The sequence below is a fragment of the Rhea americana genome, unplaced genomic scaffold (assembly GCF_003343005.1).
Source record: "Rhea americana isolate MKP2758 unplaced genomic scaffold, rheAme1 scaffold_48, whole genome shotgun sequence".
NCBI classification, from domain to species: Eukaryota; Metazoa; Chordata; class Aves; order Rheiformes; family Rheidae; genus Rhea; species Rhea americana.
The window spans coordinates 3,058,640-3,084,723 of NW_028186623.1; the positions used below are offsets into that span (position 1 = coordinate 3,058,640).

The following is a 26,084-nucleotide window of genomic DNA, read 5'->3' on the forward strand; positions in this document are numbered from 1 at the left end:
TACAAAATCTGTCTGTCCATAAATACCTATTATCACTAAACAAATCTTAAAAGCAGAATGTAGGAAAGATTAGGATGTTTTATGTTTCCCTGTGACTTGTGTAGGTATTAAGTAATACAAGTTTTCTTTGTAAAACACCATCTTGTATTGATTCTACCCTTGTGTCAGAATGTAATCACTTCCACGTAAAAACAAAATCGTTTCTAGTTGTCTCTAGAAAGCATGCATTGTAATTCAAGGGAGTTTTCAGTATTTTTCTTCCTTGTGATGAGAAATAATCATATCTTAGAAGAAAAATACGTACAGCTTTCTTCTGTTGTTCCTCAGACAAATAAACAACTCTCCCTCTGTGCCCCACTGGAAACCCCACCCCTCCAGAAAAGCTTCACTCCAAGTGAATTGGTCCTTGATTTGGGAGTCTGTGTATAATACCGAGCTTCCACTTCACCTTTGCCGGCTTCCTTGTTTTGAGACTTCATTTCCAGTAATATCTCTGGAAGGTTATGTAACATGAAAGACTGTACAGATGTAGCACCAAAATGCTTTGGGTACAGCAGCTTACAGACAAGTGCTTGATTCAGTCTTGCACAGCAGGGAGTGATGTTACTGTTTTATAGGTGAGCAACGGAGGCAGAAATCATGGCAAGGGGAACAACTGTTTTTTAGCCCCTTTGACTTCAGGATGTTTTCCTGCTTGGTTAAATATAGCTGGATATCCAATTTTGGTCATCAGAATGCGATAGTAGAGGTCGGAATTGATTTGGGTCTCCTAGCGTTTTCTCTTTAGTCCTGTGCTTGTAAAAGAGGTGGCAGAAGTATTGCGTGAATATCGTCGTATCTTGTGGTCTTCAGGGCTTGTTGCATATTCCGTTGCCAAGACTATAATTGCTGCTAAGACTTGTGGTGGGATCTATGAGCTCTGTTTCTGACAGCTGCTAACTAAATCCTCCATTTATGTGGATATCAGACTGTTCATTGTAGGAGGCTTGTAGGAGCACCTGTCCCATCTACCTCTCCTAATGTTTAAAAGAAAGTGGTCCAATTTGTGTTGAGGTTAGCCATTTGCACTTCTGATCCCAGAACTTGTATGGACATCAGAACATTGTAATAGCAATATTCAAAAAAAAAAAAAAAAAAAAAAAAAAAAAAGTGGCTTTGCACATAGCATAGATTTGCCCAAGAGGTCACTGTGCTATACATCAGTTTCCTTTCCGCATGCAAACAGTTTCTCAGCCATTGCAAAGTTTTTCTGTCTTGGATTCTTCTGTGTTGTTTCCACATATCCTTCTGTTACATATTGCACATTGGACTTCTGATTGACAACTGAAAAACACACATTTATTACTGATCTCGTACAGTATATATATATATATATATACATATATGATGAATGATGTGATGTAATTGCCAGTTACACAGTAGTCAATTGATTAGTTTGTATTAGAAGTAGTTTAAATATATTTCAAAATATTTGAAAAAGGAAGAAGAATTTAAAAAAAATGCTTTGACAAGAATTACCAGCATCCCCCACCCCATTTTTATGCTGCTGTAAACCCATATTTAACGATGTTAGCAAAATTCCCTCGTTTTCACCATCTAGGCCTGTTTGCCTGCCAAAAGCTGCTTCTGTTTACATAGAGTCCAGTAGTGGAGTAGAGGTATTACAGCTAAGGAGCCTTACGCATCTGCCTCCATCTGTAGCCACTGCCTGAGGATAGAACTGATGAAGTGTTGTGTTGTTGGTGAAATCAGACAATAGCCATTTAGCACTGTTTAATAGTAGAATTCCCAGTATGCAGTACACATACGGTTTTTAATGGCATTTTTGCAGAATAAAGTAAATAAAACCACTGTGGCTATCCAGTCTAACCCAGTGAATAAAAAGCAATGGTTTTTATTCTGCACAGTTCTGTATCACTTCTTTTGAAGCTGTAGTATCTGTGGTGGACATAGGTATGAAAGGTTTGGTTTTAGATTATTAAGATTTAAAATGTGCAATTAGCAAATACTTGCATACAGTAAGACTATCATCAGTGTGCTTTGGCAGTGGTCAGTAGCAGTGATATAACAGGATATAGCTGGGTTGGTTGAAGCTTTTTACCTTGCCCGTTCTTCTCATGACCTGGATTGTCTTCATTACACCTGGATTTATAACTCTCCAGTGTTTGCTCTGAAGTATCATTCTCTGTGCAGACAGGAAATATAATTAAGATGATGAAATTTTTCCATACTTCTTGCCTCCCTCTGCCTGGAACATAAAAATCCTGAAAGACTCACTAGAATGACAGTTCAGTCATGCTGAAGCATCTGAGAGAGATACTGCTTAAAACAACAATTCTGTTGGCTTTTTTTGACAACTGTTGTCAGCTGAAGCTTGGCCTGAGGCCTTCATTTATAGAGACTCTTCAACAGTTGTTTGCAACATATCACAGTCACATTTATTCTGCATTTATTCTGACAGTGTCATCACTCACCTCTCTTCCACAATCCATGAGCTTTTCTCAGCTTCCTCATAAAAAGCAAGACTATGATGAGCAGCACAAAAATTAGAGCAGCCACCAAGATTGGCAGCAGCAGATTCTTCTTCTTCTCTTCGATGCCTTCAAATTTCAGATCTTGCTCTATGAAAGAGGCAGACGTACATTGATGGCGTTAGACCTGTGAGTGTATGGTAATTACGAACTACCTGTCCTGGACCAGGCCAGATGAAAATGGTAGCAGTGCAGAAATCACCTCATTGAACTTTAGGGAGGTGAGGTCAGATCTTTTTCTGGTGGTATGAACAAGCATTGATGGAAATCAGTTGAATTGTGCCCTGGCACATACTGCAGGCAATTTAGCTTATTTCTAGATGCTAGAAGTGGTTTCGTTTCCATAGTCTCTCCCTGATAGTGCTAGCTAGCATTATCCTAAATGTACTGACTGTGGCAGTTTGGAGTGCACATTTGGTCAAAGAAAGCCAGCTTGATAAGCTCATTGCGTGTTTGGAAGCTGTCATTGAAGAGTTACTAATTAGGGCTTACTGAAGGTGATGGTGGAAATCACAGTTAAATTTTCATTTGATGGTAAGGCTTCTGTCGTGTAAAGTTCTCCTGTGACTGTTCCATTGAATGCCGTTTCAGTCCCTGCAGAAAGGAAAAGGAAACCTATTTCTTCAAAGGGCAAAGGAATGCTTAAGAAATCTCTTACTTTCCCAGCACATTTGAAGTCACGGAGTTGTAGTAATGCAGCAGAAATAGACTTCTGGAACCCCTGACTTTGTGCTCGCTTCCTTAATGTTATGTTTCTTTTAAATCAAAAGACACCTAAGCTTTATGAACAGAAAATCCTCAGAACCTCTTTTGCAGTGTTGAACTCAATGGCTTCTATTTACAGCCAAATTAAACTAAGCTCAGCTTTGATTGCTCACTTTTGTCCTTTCTGCTTGCTCCCTCTCCCTCAGCTCACTTTACTTGCTTCCAAATCAGGAATGTGCAGATATTTTTAAAGCAGATATTTTCTTTCTGTTCCTATTCTAGACTGTCTTTTGCTGTTTTCGTGGTCTGCAGTGGTTTAACCACCCACAGTTTGAGAGGTGCTGTCACACGGGCACTACTATGTCACTCTGATGATGTAACATACCATTGGGGATGTTGTAACTCCAAGTACCAGAGAATTCTTCATCTTCTGCTGCAGCTGGTGTTATTTCTGACCCTGAAGAAACAGAGAGATTAGTTTACGTACATAGACAATAGCTCAATGTGTAATTAACTTTGATTTGTAATGACTTTGCATACTGTGTCTGCCATCATGAGAGGTTTTCTTCCTTATCAGTTATGTGTGCACATCTGCTGAAAACCATGTTAAAAGATGCAGGCTCTCTCTTGATATCAAAAAACTTGTTTACCAAAATCAAGTAATGATTCTGTGAAGTTTGTAATCCCTAGTATTGCACATTTAAACATGGATGAAGAGAGTTCATATCTACAACAGGCGACTGACTTTTCAGTGCTTGGCCTGTAACATGAAGCAGGTGCTTGCTTAGTGAGTGGTCACTTTGCTGGGTTTTGGTTAACTGATTTGAGAAATGGACCTTCTCATTCTTCTGTTTGCAAAGAATTGTCTAATTCTTCAGCTGAGTAAATAAGAAATTTACAGTATGCTAAATGTCCTGATGATCTTTGTTGCACACTGCCACCTAGTGCCACCGTTCAGAGAAGTCTGAAGCTCAGCTCAATGCCTTGCCGTTTTAGCATGCAGTGGCCAATTTGTCTACCTGTAACATAAATAATTCTTCTGTATCTAAAGTGAGAAGATTATTCTGCTTCTGTGGTTATAAACTAAGGTAGTATGAAATTATGACAAAATGAAAGTAAAACTCTTACCGTTATATTGTGGGTAGCTTAGAGAAAAAGCTGTACTACTCTTCAGATCTGTTTTTTCTGTAGTCACTGGGGAAAAGGGTAAAACAGTTCAGAACACTGTATAAATATTCTTCAGTGCTAGCAGCAGTTGCTCTTTCACAGTCCAAGTTCTAGATAAAGACACTCTTAGGATATTTTCTGTAATAGATGTTGAATTTATCAGACCTGTGTATTAATTAAAGAAAGGCCAAGCAGTTAAAGCCTACCTGTTGAGCGCTCATTCCTGGAAATGCTTGTATCTACATCTAGTGCGGTTGGAGCAGAATTTGTAGTTATCACTGGAAAAAACAACAGTGCAACTTTCAGAGCACTTCATAAGCATTTGTTGAACCAACACATTTAAAGAGAAATGAAATAAGGATTATTAGATCCATACTGAAGGTGAGTAAATGGGTAGAAGGAATATTCTGCTCTGACAATGATTGGACAAGAGGCTTTAGAATTAATTTACAATATTTACACCGTACTAGCTTTCCATATTGTGTGTCTCACCCACTGTAGACATGGGAATCTCACAGCTTCTTGTGCACATAAACACTTTGAATTGTCTTTAAAGCTTCAGGACAAGCACTAGAATTTTAGCAGCAGCATCTGAGAACTAGGTATGGCTGCTAATCAGACCTGACTGGGCTCCTGTAGTTTAATGTTTAGTGAATTCTAAGGTAGTTAAGAAACCAGGAAAAAAAGTCTCTAAATCTTAATTTGGAATTTTTCTTTTGCCCCAGATAAAACTGTCACTCAAAAACAGATTCCATACACAGGACAGTAGAGCAAGGACTTCAGTTTTGCATGTGTTCCTGCACAACTTTCGCCACTCTAGAGGGGTGAAACTGCCTAGCTGCTGCTTAAAGAGTGCCGACGTTAGTACCGGTCCTAGTGAAGCTCTCGAACTGGAAGGATGCAGTCAGTTTCTCTTCTCTTAGCACTTCATGGCGAACAATGCAACTGGACGTTGAATTGGGCCTGTACGCTAGTACTGTCAGCGTGCTGATCGTGGTCCATTTCTTCCCATCGGCTTCTAACTTGTGCTTAGTGTCACCTATACAACCATTGGAAGAAAACATTTAAGTGGTTTCCAGTCAAGAGCAATTTAATGAAAAACCTTCCAGCAGCAATTTACATTACTTCACTGTACTAAAGCAACACATGATTACTGGGCACAAGTGGTTCATTGTGCAAATAGATTGCATGGGAACTGAAAGACAGCAAGGTCATTTTTTTTTTGCTCTTCCACTTAACCCAAAGCCTTCCCTCTATGTCATGACTCACCAGGGGAAAACCTCCAGCAGCAACACTGCTCACACATGCACCGCTGCATTGTATGGCTGCAGCAAAATGTCAACATCCACCTGCACTTCTGGTCCCTACTGAATGGAATAAATTGCTTAGTTGTGTGCCACAGCCACAGATGGCCAGCAGCTTGGAGTCTGCAGGCTAGGACCTGCTGTTTTGAAACATGATGGAAATCTAAGTTGTGATTCTCTACATGATAATCCAAGGGCACTAGATGTGTTTGTAAATAGCTGTGAGATTTGTTAACTCAAATTACAGGGAAGTTGTTAAATTTTTATTGGTGCGCAAAATTTACATTTGTAATAAACAAATGTTGATACAGCTCCTAATTATTGTGTCAGTTCTCCGTCGTTTCTACAGTATAGGTCTGATTCTTCCTGTTTTACAGCTGGGGGAATTTAACACAAAGATCAGTTGTCTTGGCATAGTAAATTCAGAGAGCTGTATAACAAGGAAAGTATTCCTACATCTCTATTTAGTTTTCAGTCTTCTGGATAATACTGACTTCTACTTATTTATGTTAGATGGAAAAATAAAGATGTATTTCATGTGAAACTAAGAGATAAATGAATGAATTCCAGATGAGTTTAAATAGCTGTGGTGGAAAAGAGAGGTTTTTTTTCCGCACATTTTTACCTTAAATGTCCATCATGATACAATTATCTGTACTACCTTTTTCTATTGTGGATGTTCTCTTGAAGTGAACTAATGCTTTCTCTTGACTTGTTACCCTTAGTAACATCCATACTCTTTAAATAAGAGAAATGCCTTGATTCCAAATTAGCCTTTACAGGTAACTTGCTGTATCACATAGGCTAGTATTTCTCAACCCACTAACCATCTCCCGTGGGGTCATATAAGGAAATGCAAAGGGCTTTCAGAGTGTTTTTACCAGAAAGGAAATACTGTTTAATTACCAGCAACAGCTCAGTAATTATAGCTGGTTTGCGCCTGCTGGGCTAGAGTGGAACTGAGATGCTGCCAGTAATTAAAATGTAGTAGCTATTCTCTGATTATTATAAATGCTTGCAGTTGGTGATTAAAGTTGGGAATGAATGGGACAAGAGGGGGTGTTACTCAATGATAGTCAGCTGCAGAAAAGTAATGGCACATGCAGAAGGCCTGAGAAACACAGAATTAAGACACTTATTTTTTTATTTTCCAATACGCTAATTTGTATCTGCCACAAGCAGGCCGCACAGTGAATCAACACATGTATAAATATTTCTCATCCAAATCCAAGGTAAAATTAATCAAGTCAAAAAAACACAGCACAGGCTCTCTGTTGCTTAATTACACTTCCCAGATGCACATGAGGCATAAGGTTGAAGGTGAGTTAGTTCTCATTGGTATAAAGTGCTCTAATATCTGCCTGGTGCCAGTACTAAAAATCTGAGAGATGAGGATGAGATAAAAGTAAGTATAGATTTTTATTGAACTGATGGAGAAATGTGTGGTTGGATTTACATGCTATGGAAGGTGTCTAGTGTTTCTGAGTTGTGTATTGTAACATTACAAATACATTTTCTATCAAGATACTTTCAGGTTTAAGGAAGCTCCTCTTTTTAGAAGAACAACAAGAAAAATGTATCTAAATGTTTATAGCTGACTTGCTGCTTCCCCCAGCCTCTTGCATCTTTTGATAGGTAGCGTTCCCTCAGATTCCTGCAGAGTTGTACACAGCCTAGCTCTCCCAAACAAGCGTGTGATTTCAGACCGTGTATTTTCAAGACTGATACGTGACTATGATGCACCTTCTCCTTGAAATCACAGGTATCTCACGGCCCTTGCTTTCATACAGCTCACTTCAGCTACTTCCATGGAGTTTAATCCCTTAAAGCATAGGGCTCTATGCAGTTGTGTTAATGCTTGTACAACAGGCAGCTTGGATTTCTTTTTTTAGTCTCGATTTCTAGCTGTATTTAGGCCAGCATGCTTCTCTGCTGTTTCTAGAGTTCCTAGTTAGAAAAGCTATCTTAGAAAAAAGATTATAGGCCACGCTTTGAATATGTTACTTCATGATACCAAATACAAACAGGAGCTCGTTAACTTGTGAAAGAAAATATATTTGCATCTATGGGTATTGTCCTTGCTCATTAGTGAGAGTGTACATTTCTGCTGCAGTGTGTTACAGTCAAAGCAACTTTTTATACTGTACACAAGTAAAACTGAGCTACCTGGTGGCTCTGTTCTTCTTCATCTATGTCTGCTTGGATGTATGCAGGTCTACCAATGGGCAGAACATAGCAGGATGCTGTGGGGGCTTCCTCAGATTTGTTCTTGGTTTGTTAGTGAACTGCTGCTGTCTGGCTGTGAGCAGATTAATGAGAGAAAGGCAGCTGGGGTGACTGAGCTGCTCAGTGAAACTGAGGAAAATATGTCTGCTATATAGAAAATAGAAATAGTTATTACAGATTTGTTAACTGACTTTATATTTTGGTTCTGAAAGCTGTGCCTCTAGAGTTTTGATTGTGTTTTATTTCAGTGGAAGTTCAGTTCAGATCCTCAGAGGATTTTGGTGCAAAGTGCTGTTGCGAGTCAAGTTTGAGCTGATCAAATGGGCTTTCTCTTCCTTGTATAACTGCTAGCACCTAGTACTGACTTTTCTCCAATAATGTGTCACCTAAAGCCACAGTAAATGAATGGCAGTTGAGTGGTACTCTTTGCAGGAAGCGTTTCACCATTCATTGTCCCTAAATGTGTCTAAGATCAGAAGACGTTTTTAGTAACAGATGCATAGTCCTTTAACACTTACCAGGCAGCTCCATCCCATTGTCCAACAGCCAGGTGATCTGGGGCTGTGGTTTACTTCCTTTCGTGTAGCATGACAGTGTAATGCTTTTATCTGTATCTTGAGATGCTTCCACTACTGGTTTGGAAGGAGCAGCTGTAGCAAGAAGACTTATAGTCAGTTGTATATCTTTCTACTCATTTTTTATGAATACCTGTGTATGTATCATATTATTTGGGAAGCCTGAGCTAAGATCAGGTTTACATTGTGTTAAATATTGTACAATCGCATGCAAAGATGCAATTCTTGAGTTCAGGAACTAGCTTTGTCTTCTTATTCCTCTCACCCAGAGCAAATTAGAGCTCTAGAGAAGTTGTTTTGACATCTCTTAATTTTGGTTGCTGTAAGAGCCTGTATGCAAGGAGGTGATTGCAACTCCCTGGTTGTGCACGTCTCTCCCCTTTATGCTAGCAGTAACAAGGAGGAAAAGAGCAAGAGTTGCCTGCCATCCAGCTGGGACTCTTCCTCACTTTTATCTCCAAAGATTCAGAGAGAAGCAAGCATCAGGCTGTATCCTATGCAGCCAAAGGCCAGACAGAACAGAGCCTGCTTGCCATCTACACTGTTGGGCATTCTTTAAGCTCTGACACGTATTACAGTGAAATGATGCTGTGGCATTGCTGGGTCAGGTCCTGAAAGGTATTAGTGGCCTAAAAGATGCAGACTGATGCCTAAATACTTAAAGAAATCTGCTGCTTTCTTTTTTCCCTCTTAAATAGAATGGCAGGTGTTTGTGTGTGTTTTTACCAGCACTGTTATAGGAGAATGTTAGATTTTTCTTAGGTTTGTGTGTAAATTCAATTTCTTTACATGAACTCACCTAACACCTCAACAGTTTCATTCTTGGTTTTGAATGGGGTGCTGTAGTAGAAGCATTTATATACGCCTTCATCGTGCACTGTTACATTAGACAGTTGGATAGATAGTTCTTCCTTTGAATAATGGATAAGTCTGTACCTCTGATCTCTTAAACCTGTAAGGGGAAAAAAGAACCTAGCTTGCTATGTATGTTGGTACATAAGAGCAAGACAGGTAATCAAAGCGTTAGTGAGACTGGTTTTGTTTAACACTTTTTTTTTTTTTTTGTATTCATAAACACTTGACACTAATGAGCAGTTCTAGCACAAAGCATTTGTAGCTGATGCTGCACTAGTATAGAGACAGCAGTAAACTAGACTGTGCATGCTCCCAAGGAGGGAAAACAACAGGTTTTTTGCCCCCCACTTTCTTTCTTTTTTTTTTCTTTTTTTTTTTTTTTTTTTTTTAAAAAAAAAAAAAAAAATGGAAAGAAGTTTAGTTTGGCAAGTGAAAGATGTTTTACCGGTTGTCAGGAAAGCAAAGTGGAGTCCTTGGCTTTGAATTATGCTTCTTTATGATCTTGTGCAAGTCATTTACTCTCTTTGTCTCAGTTTCTTCTCCATCAAAAGAAGTAATAGCATTATTTGACATCTGGATAACCACACAAGGTGGTTACATAGCTCTCCATACTAAGAAACAGTCAGTGTGTAGGACGGAGCAAGGTGGGGTGCTGCATGAGCATTGAAGTAGTTTGCTTAAGATTGTGGAGCTGAAGTCTCAAAAGCCTCGTTTGTTTAATTCCTCTTGTTTCCTCACCACTAACTTCCCTCTGTCCTTTTAGACCTGCCCCTAGGCATTCAGTGGGTCTCATTCCTAGGTATTATAGCAAGTAGATGTTGGGGTGTGAGGACACGATACGTGTTCAGAGCAGTGATAGGAACTGTGAGTATAGAACACAGAGCCGAGGTATGTGCACTGGGGGCCGTTTTCCCTTCCCCGTTCCATAACCTGTTATTTGGCTTGAACAACACACTTCACCTCTTTGGATGTGTTTTGTGCTGTATAAATGAACACTTATGGTCACCCCACACCATCTCTTTATTAACTGCATATTAATTGGCAAGCTGTTTCTATTCTCCTATCCTTGTCTAAAAAACTGAATTTCAATGAGACCTTGTCTTGGGATATCTCTACTCTGCTGTGCAGTGCCCTTTCTCTCTCTAGACTTTCTAGTCCTTCCTTTGTTCCTTCTGCAGGATGATGTATAGGAATCTATGGGTCAAGCCAGAGAGTTGCATGGACTTTTCTAGCAATCAGAACAGTATTAAAATTCATGGAATGATTAAATATTATAAAAAGGATTTTGAACAGACTGTGATGCAAGACTTGTAGCTAATTTGTTGTGTTTTTAGCTGCAGTGACACTAGGGGAAACTGATTCATGAAGTGGTTTGTTGGAGAAGCAATGTGACAAAGGTTCATAGTGGTGATTCAGAACAAAAAATGAAAATGCCGTGTGCAGCATAAAGCTTGGTTCCCCTCTAAATGAGGATTTTAAAATTATTTTTAAAAGGAAAAATCGTAGTGTTTTCAACTCAGCAAGGAACTGAATGCTTTACAAACTCTAATCTATGTTGGTTTAGTGTCCTGCATCTTACTGAGGGATAATCACTGTGTGTTGAAACTTTGGGTTGAATCCTAAGGTGATTTAAGACTGATAAGACTTTTTTTTTTTTCTTTTTCTTTTTTTCCCCTCCATTTGGGTTAGGGTCTGTTCCTGTAGACACTAGTGGATACATTTCTTCTCTAATTTTTTAAACTGCTGTGTCAGCTCATGAAAATTTTAAAGGGCATCAAAGGAGCTACAGCCATGAAAAGATAGATGCTTAAAACAGGATTTGGACAATTAAGTGCCTCACTCCAAATTTCTTTGCATGGAAAGAGAGTGTTTGTGACCCTAGCCAAGGCCTTGGAGAACTTGTGTAAACAAAGGGATTTGTTGGTACTGTTGCTTGCTCCTGCTGTGTAAAATACAGAGGACATGCATATATGTAAAACAGAGATAACTGAACGGAGAGGAGAATTACTCCTAGGTCTTCCAATTCTTAGATGCATGATCTGTCTAATAGGCTGCAACAGAAGAGGAAAAACAGCTATCACAGCCTGCTGTGGTTCTTGAAATCTGGACATATAAGCAACACGATGGGGGCACTGTTTTTCTTATTGATTAGCTGTCAGTGACTGCTCAGCATTGAGGTTTTTTTTTGGATCCCGTTAGTATCTAACGGTTTGTATGCATTATGCAGAATATTGAATCCGGTATTTTAGATTTCAGAATCCTGGATTCCCTAGGAAACAGTTTCCTTACATAGAGGTATGAGTTGTTTATGAGACTCTAAATTTCTAATGACCATTCATCCCACTTGCTCTTGTAACCAAATAAATAAGAGCAACAGTTATTCATGATGTTTTCCATTTAGAAGTACTGGCAAAACACATGGGAAAGGCTGTTTGGCAGGTTTGATGCAGGTGGCAAGACCTTGTGGCAGGCATTTCCAGAGAACAGCTGAAGAGGACACTGAATTGTTGCATGGTTTCAGTGGGAGCTGGATACTCATCTCAGCCATTAGTGGTGTTCTTCAGCCAAGGGCTTTATCGAGTTTGGATACAGACTAGGTACTGTGCAAACGGGAAAGACAAAGGCAGTTGTCCTTGCTTTCTCAAAACTCTTGAATTTGGACTAACAAGAGGAAAGAGGAGAATGAGGAGACAAAAGTTGTAGGGAGTGGAAGGGAACAAAATAATTGCAACTAGGAGTTTGTCAGCATAAATTAGAAGCCGCTGCTTGTCTTCTAAACATTTGCCTCTTGATATACTGAACATAATGCTGCTGATGAGCAGAGGAGCATCCAGGGCTTGCAGACAAGCCTACAGAACATGTCACTCCTGTAAGGCAGGAGCGGGTCGTTGTGCTAACTGGGTGGTAGTGGTAGTAAATGCAGTTCATTGCTAAAGCTCTGCTGTCAGACCACTCTTGTGAGGTTTCCATTTCATCAGCTTCCTGCCAGAAAATGAATGTAAAGCAATCTCAAACGGTGGGGTGGCAAGTGAGTCAGACCTGGCCTTGGGTGGGAGCTAGGAAAGCCCAGATCTAACTGACCCCCTCAACGCCAAGTGGAAAGTCTGTTGCATTCAGTTTTCACACTTACCCTGCTGGGTGTTCAGAAAAATGGCAAATCCGTGAGGGTTTAACCACTGTCGGGCAGAACTGTTGTCACTTCCAAGACTACAATGGAGCTTTAAGTCCTCGCCTTCCCTTAGGGTTACAGTTTCACTGTCAACTTCTGGAAAATCCCCTGCCAGCAAAGAAGAAAAGCAAAACAAAACAAAAAACCCCCACCAAAGCATTAAAATGTGACATGAAGTAAAGAGACAACATTTCTTGCAAAGTAATGTGGCACCTTCTGCTTTTTACTTTATTTTTTTACAGTGTTAAAGGTTTCTCTTCGTCAGGAATCTTGCCAGTATGATTCTACTGGTATAACTTAATCACAATCATTAGACTGGTGTAACTCCCCATGAAGACATTCTTACAAATGAAGCATGTTGGCATGCAGAGTTGATACTGGTAGTATTGTGGGGCAGAAACTCCCAGCGGAAATGAATGCGAGCAATGTGGCAGGAACGCAACAGCCCAGTGCACCGCTATTTTTTCCCTCTGTGGACATACTCCTCTAGCACCACTAAGGCTCTGATTCCACCCATGTGATGATGGGCTTGTTCTCCATTAGGCCTATTTTCAAGAAGACAATGGAGGGACAGATGCACCAAACGACTGGCCTGAGGTTATGAAACAGCCCATCTGGGATGCGAAAACAGGTTGCTGAAGTCTTTAAGTGCCATGCACCAGAAGGTAGTTTGATACCTGATGCTTGGGCTAGCCAAATTTTGATCTCTGCTAAGACTTGTACTGTGGGTTTGTGATGCTGCTTCGCCTGCCAGCACGGCCAGATGTAGTCATTAGGCGTTACTTCACACGAGTCAGAGAACTGATAGCAGACCCATTTAGCCAACATGTTTTTTCTATGTATGTTAACACAGAAATTAATTTTCATTCTTCCGTGTTCCAGTTTGGAGCTATTGGACCTGATTTGCAAGCACGTGTGACTGAAGAGTAGCTGTGAATGATCAGCGCCTCTGAAAATTTGGCCTTTTTTATTCAGAGCGGGTAACGCTGCAGCCACTTTGAACTGGCACAGAGCTGCTTTTGAAGACAGGATCCACCAAGCTGGCCTGACACAAGTTACTAAAGTGAAATTTCACTCCCTGCTCCCAGTTCCTTTTACAGACAGCCAATAAAGTGGGTTTTTCTCTCCAGATATTCTGAGATATATAATACACTTTGTAAAAATACTCTGTGACCTAGAATGAATTGTGTTCGCCAGTAAAAGCATGCCATGGAGAAATTACTAAGGGCAATGCCTGAGTCAGAGTTAAGTATACAGGCACTAAGAGGACTTTATTTTTCATTCCTATTTTGTGTATGTGTTTCAATTTTATTTTTCAGATAGCTATCCGCAGCAACTTCTGCTGAGTACATGAACACTGCAGTTTGGGGAACTGAATCTTTATGGGCTTCGGGAGAGCTTTTCATTTTCTTAAAAACATTTAAAAATAACAGAAATGGAAGATAATTTAGGATGTTCTTGCCATGCCTGATCTTTTGCCACTAAAATCAGAGGAGGACTTGTCTCTCTGTGAGAAAGTGCTTTCCCAGGGGGATCTGTTGGCATGCCTCACCCTTGGCTTGAGTACATGAGGCATTTCTTGAGCCAGGGTGGCATGGAGAAATGGTCAGTGAGGCAGCCTTGTATGTCACAGATAGCATATATGCCAGGGATCTTTTCTTTTTCTTGATTACCTAATCTTTGGAACCTATAAACCTATAGAAAAGTTTTCCTTGTAATTTCTCAGTATTCTTGTTTCTGAATTAGTACATCCAAAGTATGTGCTTTTGCCTAAGGAAAAATTGTGCAACACAGATCTACTGTCTGTGCTTTCTGACCGGTGCTGTGAACCACAGATGGCACAGGCCTGGTTTCACTCCTTGTAAGTCAGAGAAGCTCTGCTGAACCTAGAGTCGTTGTAACTGGTTTACCATCATGTACTTGAGAGAAAAATCTGTTATTATATTCTAATTCAATTATAATTATTGGTCCTGGCAAAGAATTTCTTCAGAGAAGTTACACATCCTGTGTCACATAGGAGGTTGGCTGAGAAGGCTGGTAGTGGCCTCTTCCTCTCCGAAATAGCATTGGGTGCCTCAGTAAATCTGGCTGACTTCTTAGTATGTGGTTAGGCCATTGCCTAGTATTTTTACCAGTTCTGCTCCTGTCATGCAACAACTATACTGACAGTGTTGATTAGAAATGCAGCAGCTATTTTCTGATATCATAATGGAGAATGAGCCAGGAGAATACTGACGATATTGCTACTATTGCAGAGCAATCAAACTTAAACAAATAAACCTGAAAATGGCAGAAAAATTGTGGTCTAGAAAGAGATTTCTCCTTTTCAAGTTTTGCCAGCAATTTCACATTCAAGTGACTGACTTATTTTTTTTTCTGGTTCACCTCGTTTCTTAGAGTTAGTTTCTCTGCAGGTTTCTCAGCGCCTATGCAATATGGGGACAGTTTGCAGAGCACTGGTAGCACAAGGAAACTTCCTTGCATGAGTTCCATTTAAAAACCTGTGTCACAAGGCTCGTATTCTTGAAGTAGCTAAGAGGGCCTTGTCTGTGGTTTCCTTCAGGGCTTTTCTGCATTTTTACTGTTTCCTGTAACTAGCCACCAAGTGCAGTCTATCAAGTCGCACCTTTAGAGGTGAGAGAAGCAAGATTCTGAATAAGAAAAGGTGGGAGGTTTTACTTTTTTTTTTTTTTTTTTTTTTTAAGAAGGGGAAAAGAGCAACCCCCAGAGCTGATCATACTCGTTATTTCCATGTGCAACCTTGGCTCTGTTCAGACCATGACTCATGGGTCAAGTTTCCGTCCTCTTATAGAGGGCAGACTTATGTGGCTATGGCCTTCAAGCCACTGTAGCCCACTGCAATACAAACATCTGGGGATAGGAGATGCTCCTGTGCCTGCTCCAGAGGACAGTGGTGCCACAGTGTAGATCCCCAGATGCCCCAGATACCTGAGTAAAACTGGTCTGGCATCAAATGCAGTGATGGGATGAATCTCATAGCACAGTCTCATCACCATCAATGTCTCCTAGCGATATATTTCTAGACCTCACACAGGAACATGCTGCTGTGTCCTATGACTAAAGTTATTAATTAGTAATAGGTAGGCAAAAATCTGATCTTTTTATATATATATATATATATATATATATATATATATATATATATATATACACATATATATATATATATAATGCGTTTTCCCTGGCCAGGCAGGAAATGGGAAAACAGTTTCTCTGTGTTACCTCAGCTATTTGGGGCTTAGATTCTGCTCTTCAGGAGGACCAAGCTTGGACCACGTGTACTTCTGTCTTTCCCAGCTCCCTGATACACACCTGGACCTAACTCTTCCCCTGCCTCCTTGACTCAGCAGTTCTCCACTTGTTTTTTTTGGAGCAAGATAAGGAGCCTGACTGTAAGGGACTTACAAGCACCTTAGTAGCAACACCAGGAAACAAGAAATCACAAGATTCAAATGCGCTGAATGGCTCATGCCTCTGGTTGTTACTGTTTTAGCCTTCAAAAAACTCAAACTGTTACATTGTTTCACTGTTATCTATAAACTATAGTCTATGGAGACATCCAGTTTAATCAGTTATTTTTGACCTGTTGCTGCAGACCTGTGTATCTGAGTTAACTCTAACGGTCCTGCAAAGGATGACCAAGAGCAGCTAGGTGTTACACAAATTAACCATGCAGGAATCTCTGGGAATGCTGTGGGAAAAGGGGTTGTACACCCAAAAGGAGTGAAAGCTGTTGATCTGGAGTGAGTCTAAAGAGTGGTGCGAAAACTATTCCAGCTAGGACATAACTGACAGGTTCCTAAGGCCTGACTTCTGCTAAACACAATCAATAATAATAAAATGTCCTAGTCATACTGTATTATAAAATATTTTGTTTGGATGTGAAGAGTTGCTGAGGTTTCTATTATTTGTGCATGTGACTGTTCCAAAAGTTTTAGAGTAGCACTGCTCTAATTTCTGTTTCAGCATTTGTTAAAAAGGGAGAGAAACTGTTTTGACAATCACTGGATTCATGCATGCATACCCCCTGCAAATATCAGGAGTGAAGCCTGCAAGAATCCTTACCTGTAGATAGCTGTCTTACCACTTTTCCGACTCAGATCTTTTGATATTTGACATGCTCAAACATAAATCTACATAGTCATGTATAAAAGAAGATTAGCGGAATAAGTATAAGCTATGTTCTCTAATAGGAGTAAGCTGCCTGAGCATTTAAAGTGTTTTATATTTTTAAAGCACACTGCAGACACAAAGTCAGGATAATTGAGAAAGAATTAACATCTTTTTATAAAATACGTGAACAAAGACATACACACATATCCAGGCCATGCAAAGTAGGCAGTGGTCCACTGTGCAAATTAAAGGGAGAATCTTTTTGATTTCCATGAGCTTTTTCATCTAGAGTATGCTAGGAGATGAACTGGTCTCATTGATACTGTATTTAGCTGAGTTCAGCACCCTCTCTGCCATACCAGCTGTCTTTGGAATCTAGGTGACAATACAGCACTGTTAATAAGTTAAGAAAACAATGACAGTGAGGCTCTGTCACCTGTGGTTCAGTGAAGCACTGGAAATTGAGTTCTCCAAGCTGGACTTCTTGCAAAAGGAGCACCATGTAATCCAATGCATGTCACTTACCTTGCATGAGTAAGAGAGCTGCGATATGTAGCACCCGGGTGAAGGTCATGTTGTGGTGTCAGCGCAAGCTGTCTGTGCAAACTTCCCCTTTGCTCTGATGATGCAGACGTGCAGCAGGTTCCTTTTCAACAGTGGGGAACAGATCTACCATGACTTCATCGCCTCCAGGGTCTGTGCTTTTATGCTTTCTCTTTCTTCTTTCCGCCCCCCCCTCTATTACACCGTTTTCAGCCCACTTCTCACATCTTTCCTATGTCTCAGTGATTGCTGAGAAATAACTGATCTCACAGATGCCCTAAATTGAAACAGTGGGTGGCAGGAGTAGGACATGTTGACCTTATGTTCCCCACAACTCTGTCTCACGTGGTGCCTGTGTTGGGGAGAGGGGAAGAGGTGTATGTGGAGGGAAGCAGGTAAAGATTTTTTTTTAAAAAAAAGTGGGGCAGTGAGGGGACAACACTGAAGTGTGGCCCAGGGAACCCATACAGAAGTGATCTTACTGGGGTACTCTGCATGGTTTAGTGTGCAAGGAAAAAGGCACCTAGGAAGCATGCTAGGCTGAAACTACCAGAGCCCAGTAATTGCATTTTAGTTTGAAACACAGCTGTATATTTTGAATAGTTTCCCTGATAAACTCCATGATAAAAACAGTCTTGACTCTGCATCTTTTTATCACGTCTATTAAAAGCAATGATCCCATGATTACTGCATGGGAGACTTTGCATTCCTCTACTTGTTGGAATACTGTCAAAACGGATAAACTAGGAAGGTCATTTGCACTATGCAGTTTGTGGCTTGTGGGGCAACAGAGCATGTTGGCGAAAGGGTTGTGAAAGGTCTGCAAAAAAAGGCAAGGCTATTGCTTCCTGACGCTGTTACATAGATTTGAAGTGGAAACCCATGGAATTGGCCTGCGAAGTACTCAATGCAGAAGGCCCACAACTGTGGGGCAGTGCTTGATCCTCAAGGTTTCGACTGAGACTTCATGTACACCTGAGTACAGATAACAGGACTGAACTAGGACTGAGTGCTCAATGTCTCTTGAATCCTTAAGAAACCAAGGAGCTCCCAGCTCCTCCTGTTCGAAAGGGATGCATAGGAAGGCCATATGGGTTTGTTTATACTGAAGGTGATGTCAGCTGAGAGGCATTATTTGATACTATTTTTGATGTTATTTTGATTATTTCATAAGTCTAGCAAAATGTTTCATTGAACAAGCCATGCGCTTGCACCAAAAAAGGATCTAGAAGTCCTGGCAGTGTGCACTTCTCAACTGCATCTCCTGCTACTGGCTGAAACAAATCCTCTAACTCAGGTACACTGATGTTCATTAAGGAGCTTGGTTCCTTCATCATTTTACAGGTGGTACACTCAAGCACATGGACGGGAAGTGACTAGATCAAGATGACTTGGGAGACCAATGACAGATTCTGGGTTTCCTGAGTCCATCCTGAATGCTCCTGAAGCAGTCTGGGGCATAGCAAAGCTTTTTGTTTCTCCTGGGTACGTGAAGTCTAGTAACATCAGAGGATTTATCAAAGTACATTGTAGGCAGAACCTCTTTCTATATTGCAGTCAAGTGTGCAAATTTTGAAAAAGTCTTCAGCAGGTTCTTTTTCGGCAGTTTTTTGCAACATGCCCAACATTTAGCGCAAGTATTACAAATGTTGTCAGAATGAATTGACTTCTAATAAGATACAAAATATAGTCAAAATGTGTGCATTTACAGGACACAGATTTGAGTGAACTGGACAAAATAATTACAAATACATTATGCATTTAAATTCTAATCTATTAGAACCTATTTCTATTAAGTTTCTAACTGTGTGAAGTGCATTACTCTGTATGTTTGACTAGTAAAAGCTGTAGCTTTTATGTTAGGCATAAAATTATCAGCTTTACCAGAAAGCAGAGTTGTAGGCCATAAAGTTTAATATAATTAGTTGATTTGAAAGAAAAGAGTGTTACTGGCTGATAAAGTTACTGCTGGAGGAAGAATCTAGAGCACGAAAGCAGATACATACTATAAAGGTAAGTGTTGCTTTGGCTTAAAGGTTGTGCTTCCACTTCCACATATCCAAACCTGACAATAAAACAACTTTTGGGGAAAAGCAATCAAGCAATAGAAATCACACCGGAATCGCCTACCTCCAATTAAAACATTAAAACCAATCCTTGTATGATAGAAGGAAAACAAAACTCGAGATAGTTTTGTGCCATCTACTGTCAAATAAATGAACTTCACCTTTAGTGAAGGGAAGAAATTCTGAATTGCCCTTTCTCACTGAAGACAGCCTGTCCCTGAGGGGCTGCGTGAAAGGAGACGGTTTCATAGCTGGATCCTGCAGATGTGCTGCTGGGGCTGGGCAGGACTCAACCCCTCGGGGCTGGGCATCCCCCAAAACAGCGTTGCAACTCCAAAATGAGAAACAGCCTTGACTCCCCTTCTATTTCAAGGTCATAGGACAGCGCTTTTCTGGGTGCGTGCCCACATGCGTGTGTTCTGCCTAAATCTCACTGAAGCCATTCAAGGATCTCTGAAATGCACCTAGGTGATGCACAGGCCATGTGCTGGGAAGAGGGAGACTTCAGTTAAGGGCTGTGTCAGAATAGTCGTCCCAGTGAAGTTCATGACTTGAGAGGAAAATTTAAATAGGAAGGGCAAGCTGTGGATGCATGATATCTTTATTAAATCATTTATGAGCCATTTTTGTCAGACTTCTGAGAAATCCATTTAATGTGGTAAGCAAATTAAAATGCAGTGGTTGTTTCAACAGTTGTTAGCAGTTGAAATTGAGATTAAAAACAACCAACTAACACACCATAATAATAATAATAAAAAAAAAAGTACAGATGTCACAGGTAATTACAGCTATTTTTGGCAATACAATTATTGTTCTTTTTAAACAGCAAACATTTTTTTTCTCAAATAAATACAATCTGCTCACGCTAAAAAACAATAATGATACAACAAGTATAAAATGGAAAAAAAAAAAAAGTATCCATTGCTAACATCAAGTTTTAAGAACTGTCTGCAGAGAAACTTCAGAAAATACCCTTTAACGTGAAATAATAGAAAGGAATTGGCTGTAAATTTTCTGCTATGTTGCTTGTAGGTTCTGTGAATATTCCTTGGGGAAATGTGTATTTGAGGAAGTGGTGGGAACAAAATAGCAATTTAGAGTGGATGCAACCTATCTCACTCACATAATCAAACTTAAAGTTTGAATAATTTCTTCTACATTTAGTTTTTCTGGGTTTTTTTTGTTTCTTTTTAGTACTAAGCCTCCTTTTAGAAACAGCAGTTTTCATACTGAATTTCAATACATTTTAAGTTCTTAAGTATTGCAGAGATATTTCCAACTCTGAGCGTAAATATGAAAACTATTTAGCTAGTGCCTAACTCAACTATCAAGCATCCCTCTTTTTGAAGTGAACATGAATATAATCAGACATTAGATCGCACCCTACTTGTACATGTCAGCTCTTTTTGTCTTCATCCTGTACTTTTTGCGTTTATAGGAACGTCATTTAAATACAAAGTTGACAGCAGTGCGTGTACTGTTTGCCACCATTCAAAAGGATGCAGACAGGAACTGTAGTTCATCTGTACTCAGATATGTTCAAATATCACACAAATTCAAACAGGTAATTCATTACCTCCTCTAAATGATGCATTTGAGCAGCAGGGTATCAAGGTTTTGGAGTTAGTGCCTCATACGAGGGCACAAAGAGCCCTGGGATTTCTCAGCCAAGATGAGTGTAATCCTAACACCCTGATTTGGTGCTAAATAAGTTTTCTACTTGGATCAGTGGGGTTTATTTATGTGCTTAAGTATTTTCTTAAGACTGGAAGGGCTCAACCCTGTTCTTCGATAAACAATCCTCTAAATTTGTCTTTATGTCAAGGTAGACAGGGGCTAGCAGCAGGACCAGGCCTCGTGCAGCTTCATTGCAAGCCTGTGGAAATCAGGTTCAAGCTTTTTCTTTGTTTCTATGGCGTTTGGATCATGCCTTGGTAAAAGCTGAGTAGGTCCTACTGCTACACACAACCACCCTTCCCATCCTCTGACCTTCTTTCAAGAACTGCATTTAATGCGCGTTCGAAGATTACAGCACCCGAGGCCCTACGGTACTGCTGCCTGGGGGATTCGGGGTTGAGGAAACGGATTAATAAGCAGGGAAGCAGTACTCTAGACTCCCTTCTACCCTCTTCGTTTTGGAGAATTACTACTTGTGTTGTCTTCACTAAGAATGATTCCCGTAGAACTCTTAAACAACCTTTTGTTGTTCAAAATCCTTTGTTATGTATCCTTTTGTTATGTAGATTATCACTTCATAATAACATTAATACTAGAAATTAACAGCAGAGGAGGAAATGGAGCTGATATCATTAGCTGGCTATACTTTCTAAAATTGCTCAGATGGAGTAAAAAGGAAAGATTTTTTTTTTTTTTTTCTGAAGTTATGACCTGGCTCCTTAGTTTGTGAAAACAGGCTCTGTTGATTTCATTTAACAGTGTCGATTTACATAAGCCCAGAACCCGTCTATGCGCTCAAAGGATTTAAGCATTTAGCTGTTGCTACTGCTACACTAAAAGTGAGGAAAATTCATGATTGAACGAACTAGCAAGGTATCCCCAGACGGAGGCTGACGCAGCACCTCGCTCGCATCGTGAGGGTTGGTGCGTGCTGCAATCCGCTCCAGTCCGCTTCAGCGTAGGAAGATCGGGCGAAAGGTCCAGCTGAAGGCCTCGCCCGACTCCCCGTCACCTAAGCGATCCGTTTCAAATACCTTCTTTTTGCTTTTTTTGGTTGCTGTGTGTCGTCGCTTAGGCGATTGTTGTGTTAGACTTTGCCTCTTGAAGTTCTGAAGTTCCTGTTTCTGGAAATCTGGAGGAATATTTTACTCTTGGCGTATTTCCAGCTTTATTCCTTAATTGGGAAGGGGGGGAATTTAGGAACTGTAATTTGCCTTCCATACTGTAATTAGACTGTTGTGATATGATGCAGCTCACAGTGAAGATAAGGAAAAGACTTACAATCATTTTTAAATAGATCAAATCTATTGTTTTTCCAGGACAAAACACTCAAGCTATGTTAAATATACGTTAATGAGCAGCAGTGGAATAAAAGTGAAGCAGCAATCCCCTTCTATTTTTAACATTCAAATTGAAAACCTCAAAGGAACATCTTTTTTCCTTTTTCCCCAATGAGCCTTGTAAACATGAGATTATGTAACAAAAACCCCTGAGGGAAATCAAAATGCTCAAAGAAAATAAGATTTTTTTCTGAGATTCTCGACACCTGAACAATCTAATATGAGATAAGACAATTGTCAAAATACTTTCCCAAACATCCAAAAATATACTTTTTTTTTTTTAAGAAGAGAGTATTCTAACATCATCTGCCTTCCCAGACAGAACACTTTTTCTCTATAATGCTTATTATATGCAAAGATCGGCTAGTACAATATTCAAATTATGTGCATTTGGGTTTTGTTCCCTCTCTTCCATGCTTCTGCCCATATAAATTTCCTGTAACGTTGCTTACCTGCCATGGGACCTGATCTGCCTCTACTGTTTTCTATATGCAGTATTTCCTACCCGAAGTCACATCTTGCTGGCCCATGGCATGAAACAGTAAGCTATCCAGGGAATTACGCATACATCAGTAAGCAAATTAGTTTTGGTGTGATTTTCATCTATTCAGTTTTAAAGAAACTTTGCAAATTTGCAGTGAGTAAGCATGGAGGCAGACAGGCCAGAAACGCTCTTCAGAGTGTCTGTACACAGCCGAAAATATTTAAAGTACAGTTAAAAATGAAAGTGACAGCAGTATAACTGCACGGGAGCAGTTTCTTTCTGTCCTCTCAAGTTATCTCCCTGACTTTTCAGTATATGTCTCTGGTATAATAATGCACTTACGAATGGCCTACTAAGTATTACGTAGGTATAAATGTATAACTAGTGGGCTACTGTTATGGATCGTGTCAGCATGTGTATTGCACAGGATGAGCTATTTTCTGACTCAAGACCTGTACAGTGCCTGGCAAGGTCCCAATCATTAGCTAGTTAAAACTGCAGGACAACGTTGAGCTAAGACCCTTTAAGCTTTGTTACTTTGGGGCTGATGAGCGTTTTCCCTCATTTAAGACTGAGGGATTGCAGTTTATCACCTCTTGTTTGTTGAGTGCTGAACGATCATATCCTACTGAAGGTAATGTGAGTCCTTCTGAAGGCTTGAGAGGTTAAAAAAAAGCTAACCCAAAATCAAACCTGGACTTCGCTAGAAATAACAAGCATTTGTGGAAATTGGCCAGTATAAACTTCTGTGCTATATAAACCTTTCAAATAAGGATAGTAACACTTTCTGCAGAGGGAAAACTGGAAAGAAGAGATGTATCCTTGGATGCCAGAAATTTTTCTGTGGTATTTCTGAACTTTTGTTGATATGACTTATGGGAATACTCAGAATTATGACCCAAGTTAAGGAAAGATTATACCTAAATCCTCTTTCATCCCATTTAAGCAGATTTTTAAGCACTTTCCTAAAACAAGTCTACGCTAATTAAGATCAGTACAAATGGCTGCGGGAACTTCATGATCCAGGGCAGGAGACTTCAGATAGTTGTGTTTCAAAGAAATCTGCCCTGAAACCAGCTTATACCATAAACTACCCACTGCAGAATCTCTGCGTTCTCCTCTGGAGCAGCTAGCATTGGCATCTGGCAGGAGCAGGCAGCTGGACTAAGAGGACCGCTGTTCTGTCTGCTGCAGCAGTTCTTGTCGTTTTAAAGATTTTTAGCTCCAGATGGAAACCCTTCTCTTTCCCTTCTCCCCAAAATGTAACCCTCCTCCCACTGGATAAATAGCCTCTTAATAGGTCAAAGCGTGTTGCTTCTAAATTACAGGGGTACTGGCTCCCCCCCCCGCCCAGCTCTGTTTTGTCTGTATGACAGATGGCACTTAGGAATTAAAGAGAAGGAAGCAAAACATTCGGCCAAGGCTGAAATTCAGCATATCTTTTTGACTTGGTCATTACTCCCTGGTGAAAGCTGCTTACTGCAGAACCTTCCTAGGGCTGACAGAAAAGCTCACAAGGGACAGAAAGCCACCACTGTGTAAATGACCGGCGCACAATCTCAGTGCAAGGCAGAAAACCCTTCTTGAAGGTCTTCTGAGGGGGTTTAAATGACAGAAACACTTTAGGCTGGTCTGTGCCCAAGGGTGAATTTCAATAATCTGAATAAAGAAAAGCCTTTCTAAACACTTCAGGTTTGGGTGGAAAAGGTTTGTTTCATCTCTGCTTAAGAGAAACTGCTCCTGGTCTTCATTCACAACAGTGCTTATCCTTTGATGTGCAAACTTCATCTGTAACTGATGTGAAATTCAGAATTCTCCTCTGATGCAGATCAGATTGAACAATCTTAGCATCCACTGTGTGCTCAACAGGGTGGTTACACAGGCACCTAATACTCATTTTCCAGCAAGTGATGATACGCTTTACGAAAGGTGCTGAGAATTTGGGAGCTGATTGTGAGGAAGGTGTCAACACGTGGACCCGAACAAGCCTGTTAATGCTTTGCCAAAAACAGCAGTGAAAAAACATCCTGGATGCTCTACTTTCACACAGTGCTAGTTGTTACTAACGTGGTGCAGAAGGCAGTGAAAGTTACTGGTATTATCAGAGCTCCATTCAAGGTGGAGAAAATCTACCCGAGCTGCTTACTAAACAGAGATTCCCTGCAGTGCAAGAGCTTGAATCTATGTTTTAATGTCTTCCCCCAAATCAGGCTCTTTTGTATTTTCCTAATTGTATATGAGAATTTTTGCATGACTATGACTGTGTAAGAGATATGCTAGAACAGCTTTTCGTGTGATCCACTGAACGCGTGAGGACTGTTTTTCCACTGTCAAGAAACACAAGGAACGAGACATTCTCCAGTGCTTGGAAAGGCCGTTGTTTTGCTTGGGCACGTAGCTCTGCCTATTCTTGTAGTAAGGTTTCTCTCCAGTTAAAGCCTCCGGTTGGTCCGTGTGTCAGAGGGAGGATGGGGGGGTCTGTAAGCTGCCAAACACCTGTATCTCCCAGTTCTTCGCACGAACAGAACCCCAGGTATGGTATCTGTGTGAAGAGATACAGAAATAAAGTAGTAAGGCCATAAGCAGGGATCGTGCTGTGGGAAGAAGGGAACTGGCCTGAGGGCCAATGGCCCCCCTGTGCTGTTAAACCACTGAATCTTCTGTGTCTCTCTCTGCCCAAAGCCCATTTTCAGAAGATGATCATAGGACTCAGGTGCGACAACCAGATTTTGTAAGGTGCCTCACTGTGCACGTGAAACGCTGGGGGAGACAGATTATAACTTTGTAAGGTGGTTTAAATATGGGCCAGCTCAGACCAAACGTGTCTAGCCCATGCTGCCTGACAGCCTCATAAACCCTGAAGGCCAGTGAGGCTATGGAGGGGGAATACAAGTGCTATGGCTCAGGAATCCTCGGATCAGGTCTCAGCTATGACTGATGGGCCTGCGAGGCTTGCGATGGGCAGTATCATCTCCTCACCAAGAGCTGGAGAAAAGGAATAATTATCATTTTTTCCAAGCCTTTTCCCTGACTATTAATAGCTCTTCAGAGTGGAATAAGAAAGGAAAAGAAGTGTAGGTTGTTAACTGTGATTAGGGTGCTTTCAGCACTAGAGGTTTCACCCCGGAGCGGTGGCGCTGTGTGCCTGTTTGGAGGTGAGCACCTGATCCCTGCTATCTGCTGCAGGAGTGACACGTTAAGCCTCTTAAACCAGTCTTTACTCTCATGACTCCCGAAATGGATTCAAGAATGGGCTGAATGGGACAAAAGGAGCAGTGTCCTCCGCCTGGCTGAGGAGCTTGTCGTTT

At 40.6% G+C, this 26,084-nt stretch overlaps 2 protein-coding genes across 2 annotated transcripts in view; both read right to left on the reverse strand.

The window, feature by feature from the left end:
• Positions 1–1,192: 1,192 nt before the first annotated feature.
• On the reverse strand, positions 1,193–17,240 carry CRTAM (cytotoxic and regulatory T cell molecule). The gene is made up of 12 exons (XM_085316817.1): positions 17,192–17,240; positions 12,494–12,640; positions 9,308–9,460; positions 8,452–8,583; positions 5,272–5,442; positions 4,610–4,681; positions 4,365–4,430; positions 3,622–3,693; positions 3,024–3,125; positions 2,475–2,621; positions 2,102–2,185; positions 1,193–1,323 (listed from the first exon to the last, which is right to left on the reverse strand). The coding sequence occupies exons 1-12, from the start codon at positions 17,238–17,240 to the stop codon at positions 1,193–1,195; spliced, it is 1,326 nt and encodes a 441-aa protein (XP_085172943.1).
• A 2,618-nt stretch (positions 17,241–19,858) lies between these two features.
• Positions 19,859–26,084, reverse strand: part of UBASH3B (ubiquitin associated and SH3 domain containing B) — a 78,866-nt gene continuing 72,640 nt past the window's right edge. The window contains exon 14 of the mRNA XM_085316818.1: positions 19,859–25,318. Within this exon, the coding sequence (XP_085172944.1) occupies positions 25,181–25,318 (138 nt within the window). The 3' untranslated portion in view covers positions 19,859–25,180. The remainder of the gene's footprint in view (positions 25,319–26,084) is intronic.

What these genes read in the sequence shown, in the direction of transcription:
- CRTAM (XM_085316817.1), bottom strand. Translation starts at nt 17,240, where the DNA reads ATGACCTTCACCCGGGTGCTACATATCGCAGCTCTCTTACTCATGCAA. An exon ending in GATTTCCACCATCACCTTCA is followed by an intron (nt 2,622 to 3,023) that starts GTAAGCCCTAAT and finishes CCTCTTTCATAG; the next exon opens with AGCAAGATCTGAAATTTGAA. An exon ending in TCATGAGAAGAACGGGCAAG is followed by an intron (nt 1,324 to 2,101) that starts GTAAAAAGCTTC and finishes TGTGTTTTTCAG; the next exon opens with TTGTCAATCAGAAGTCCAAT.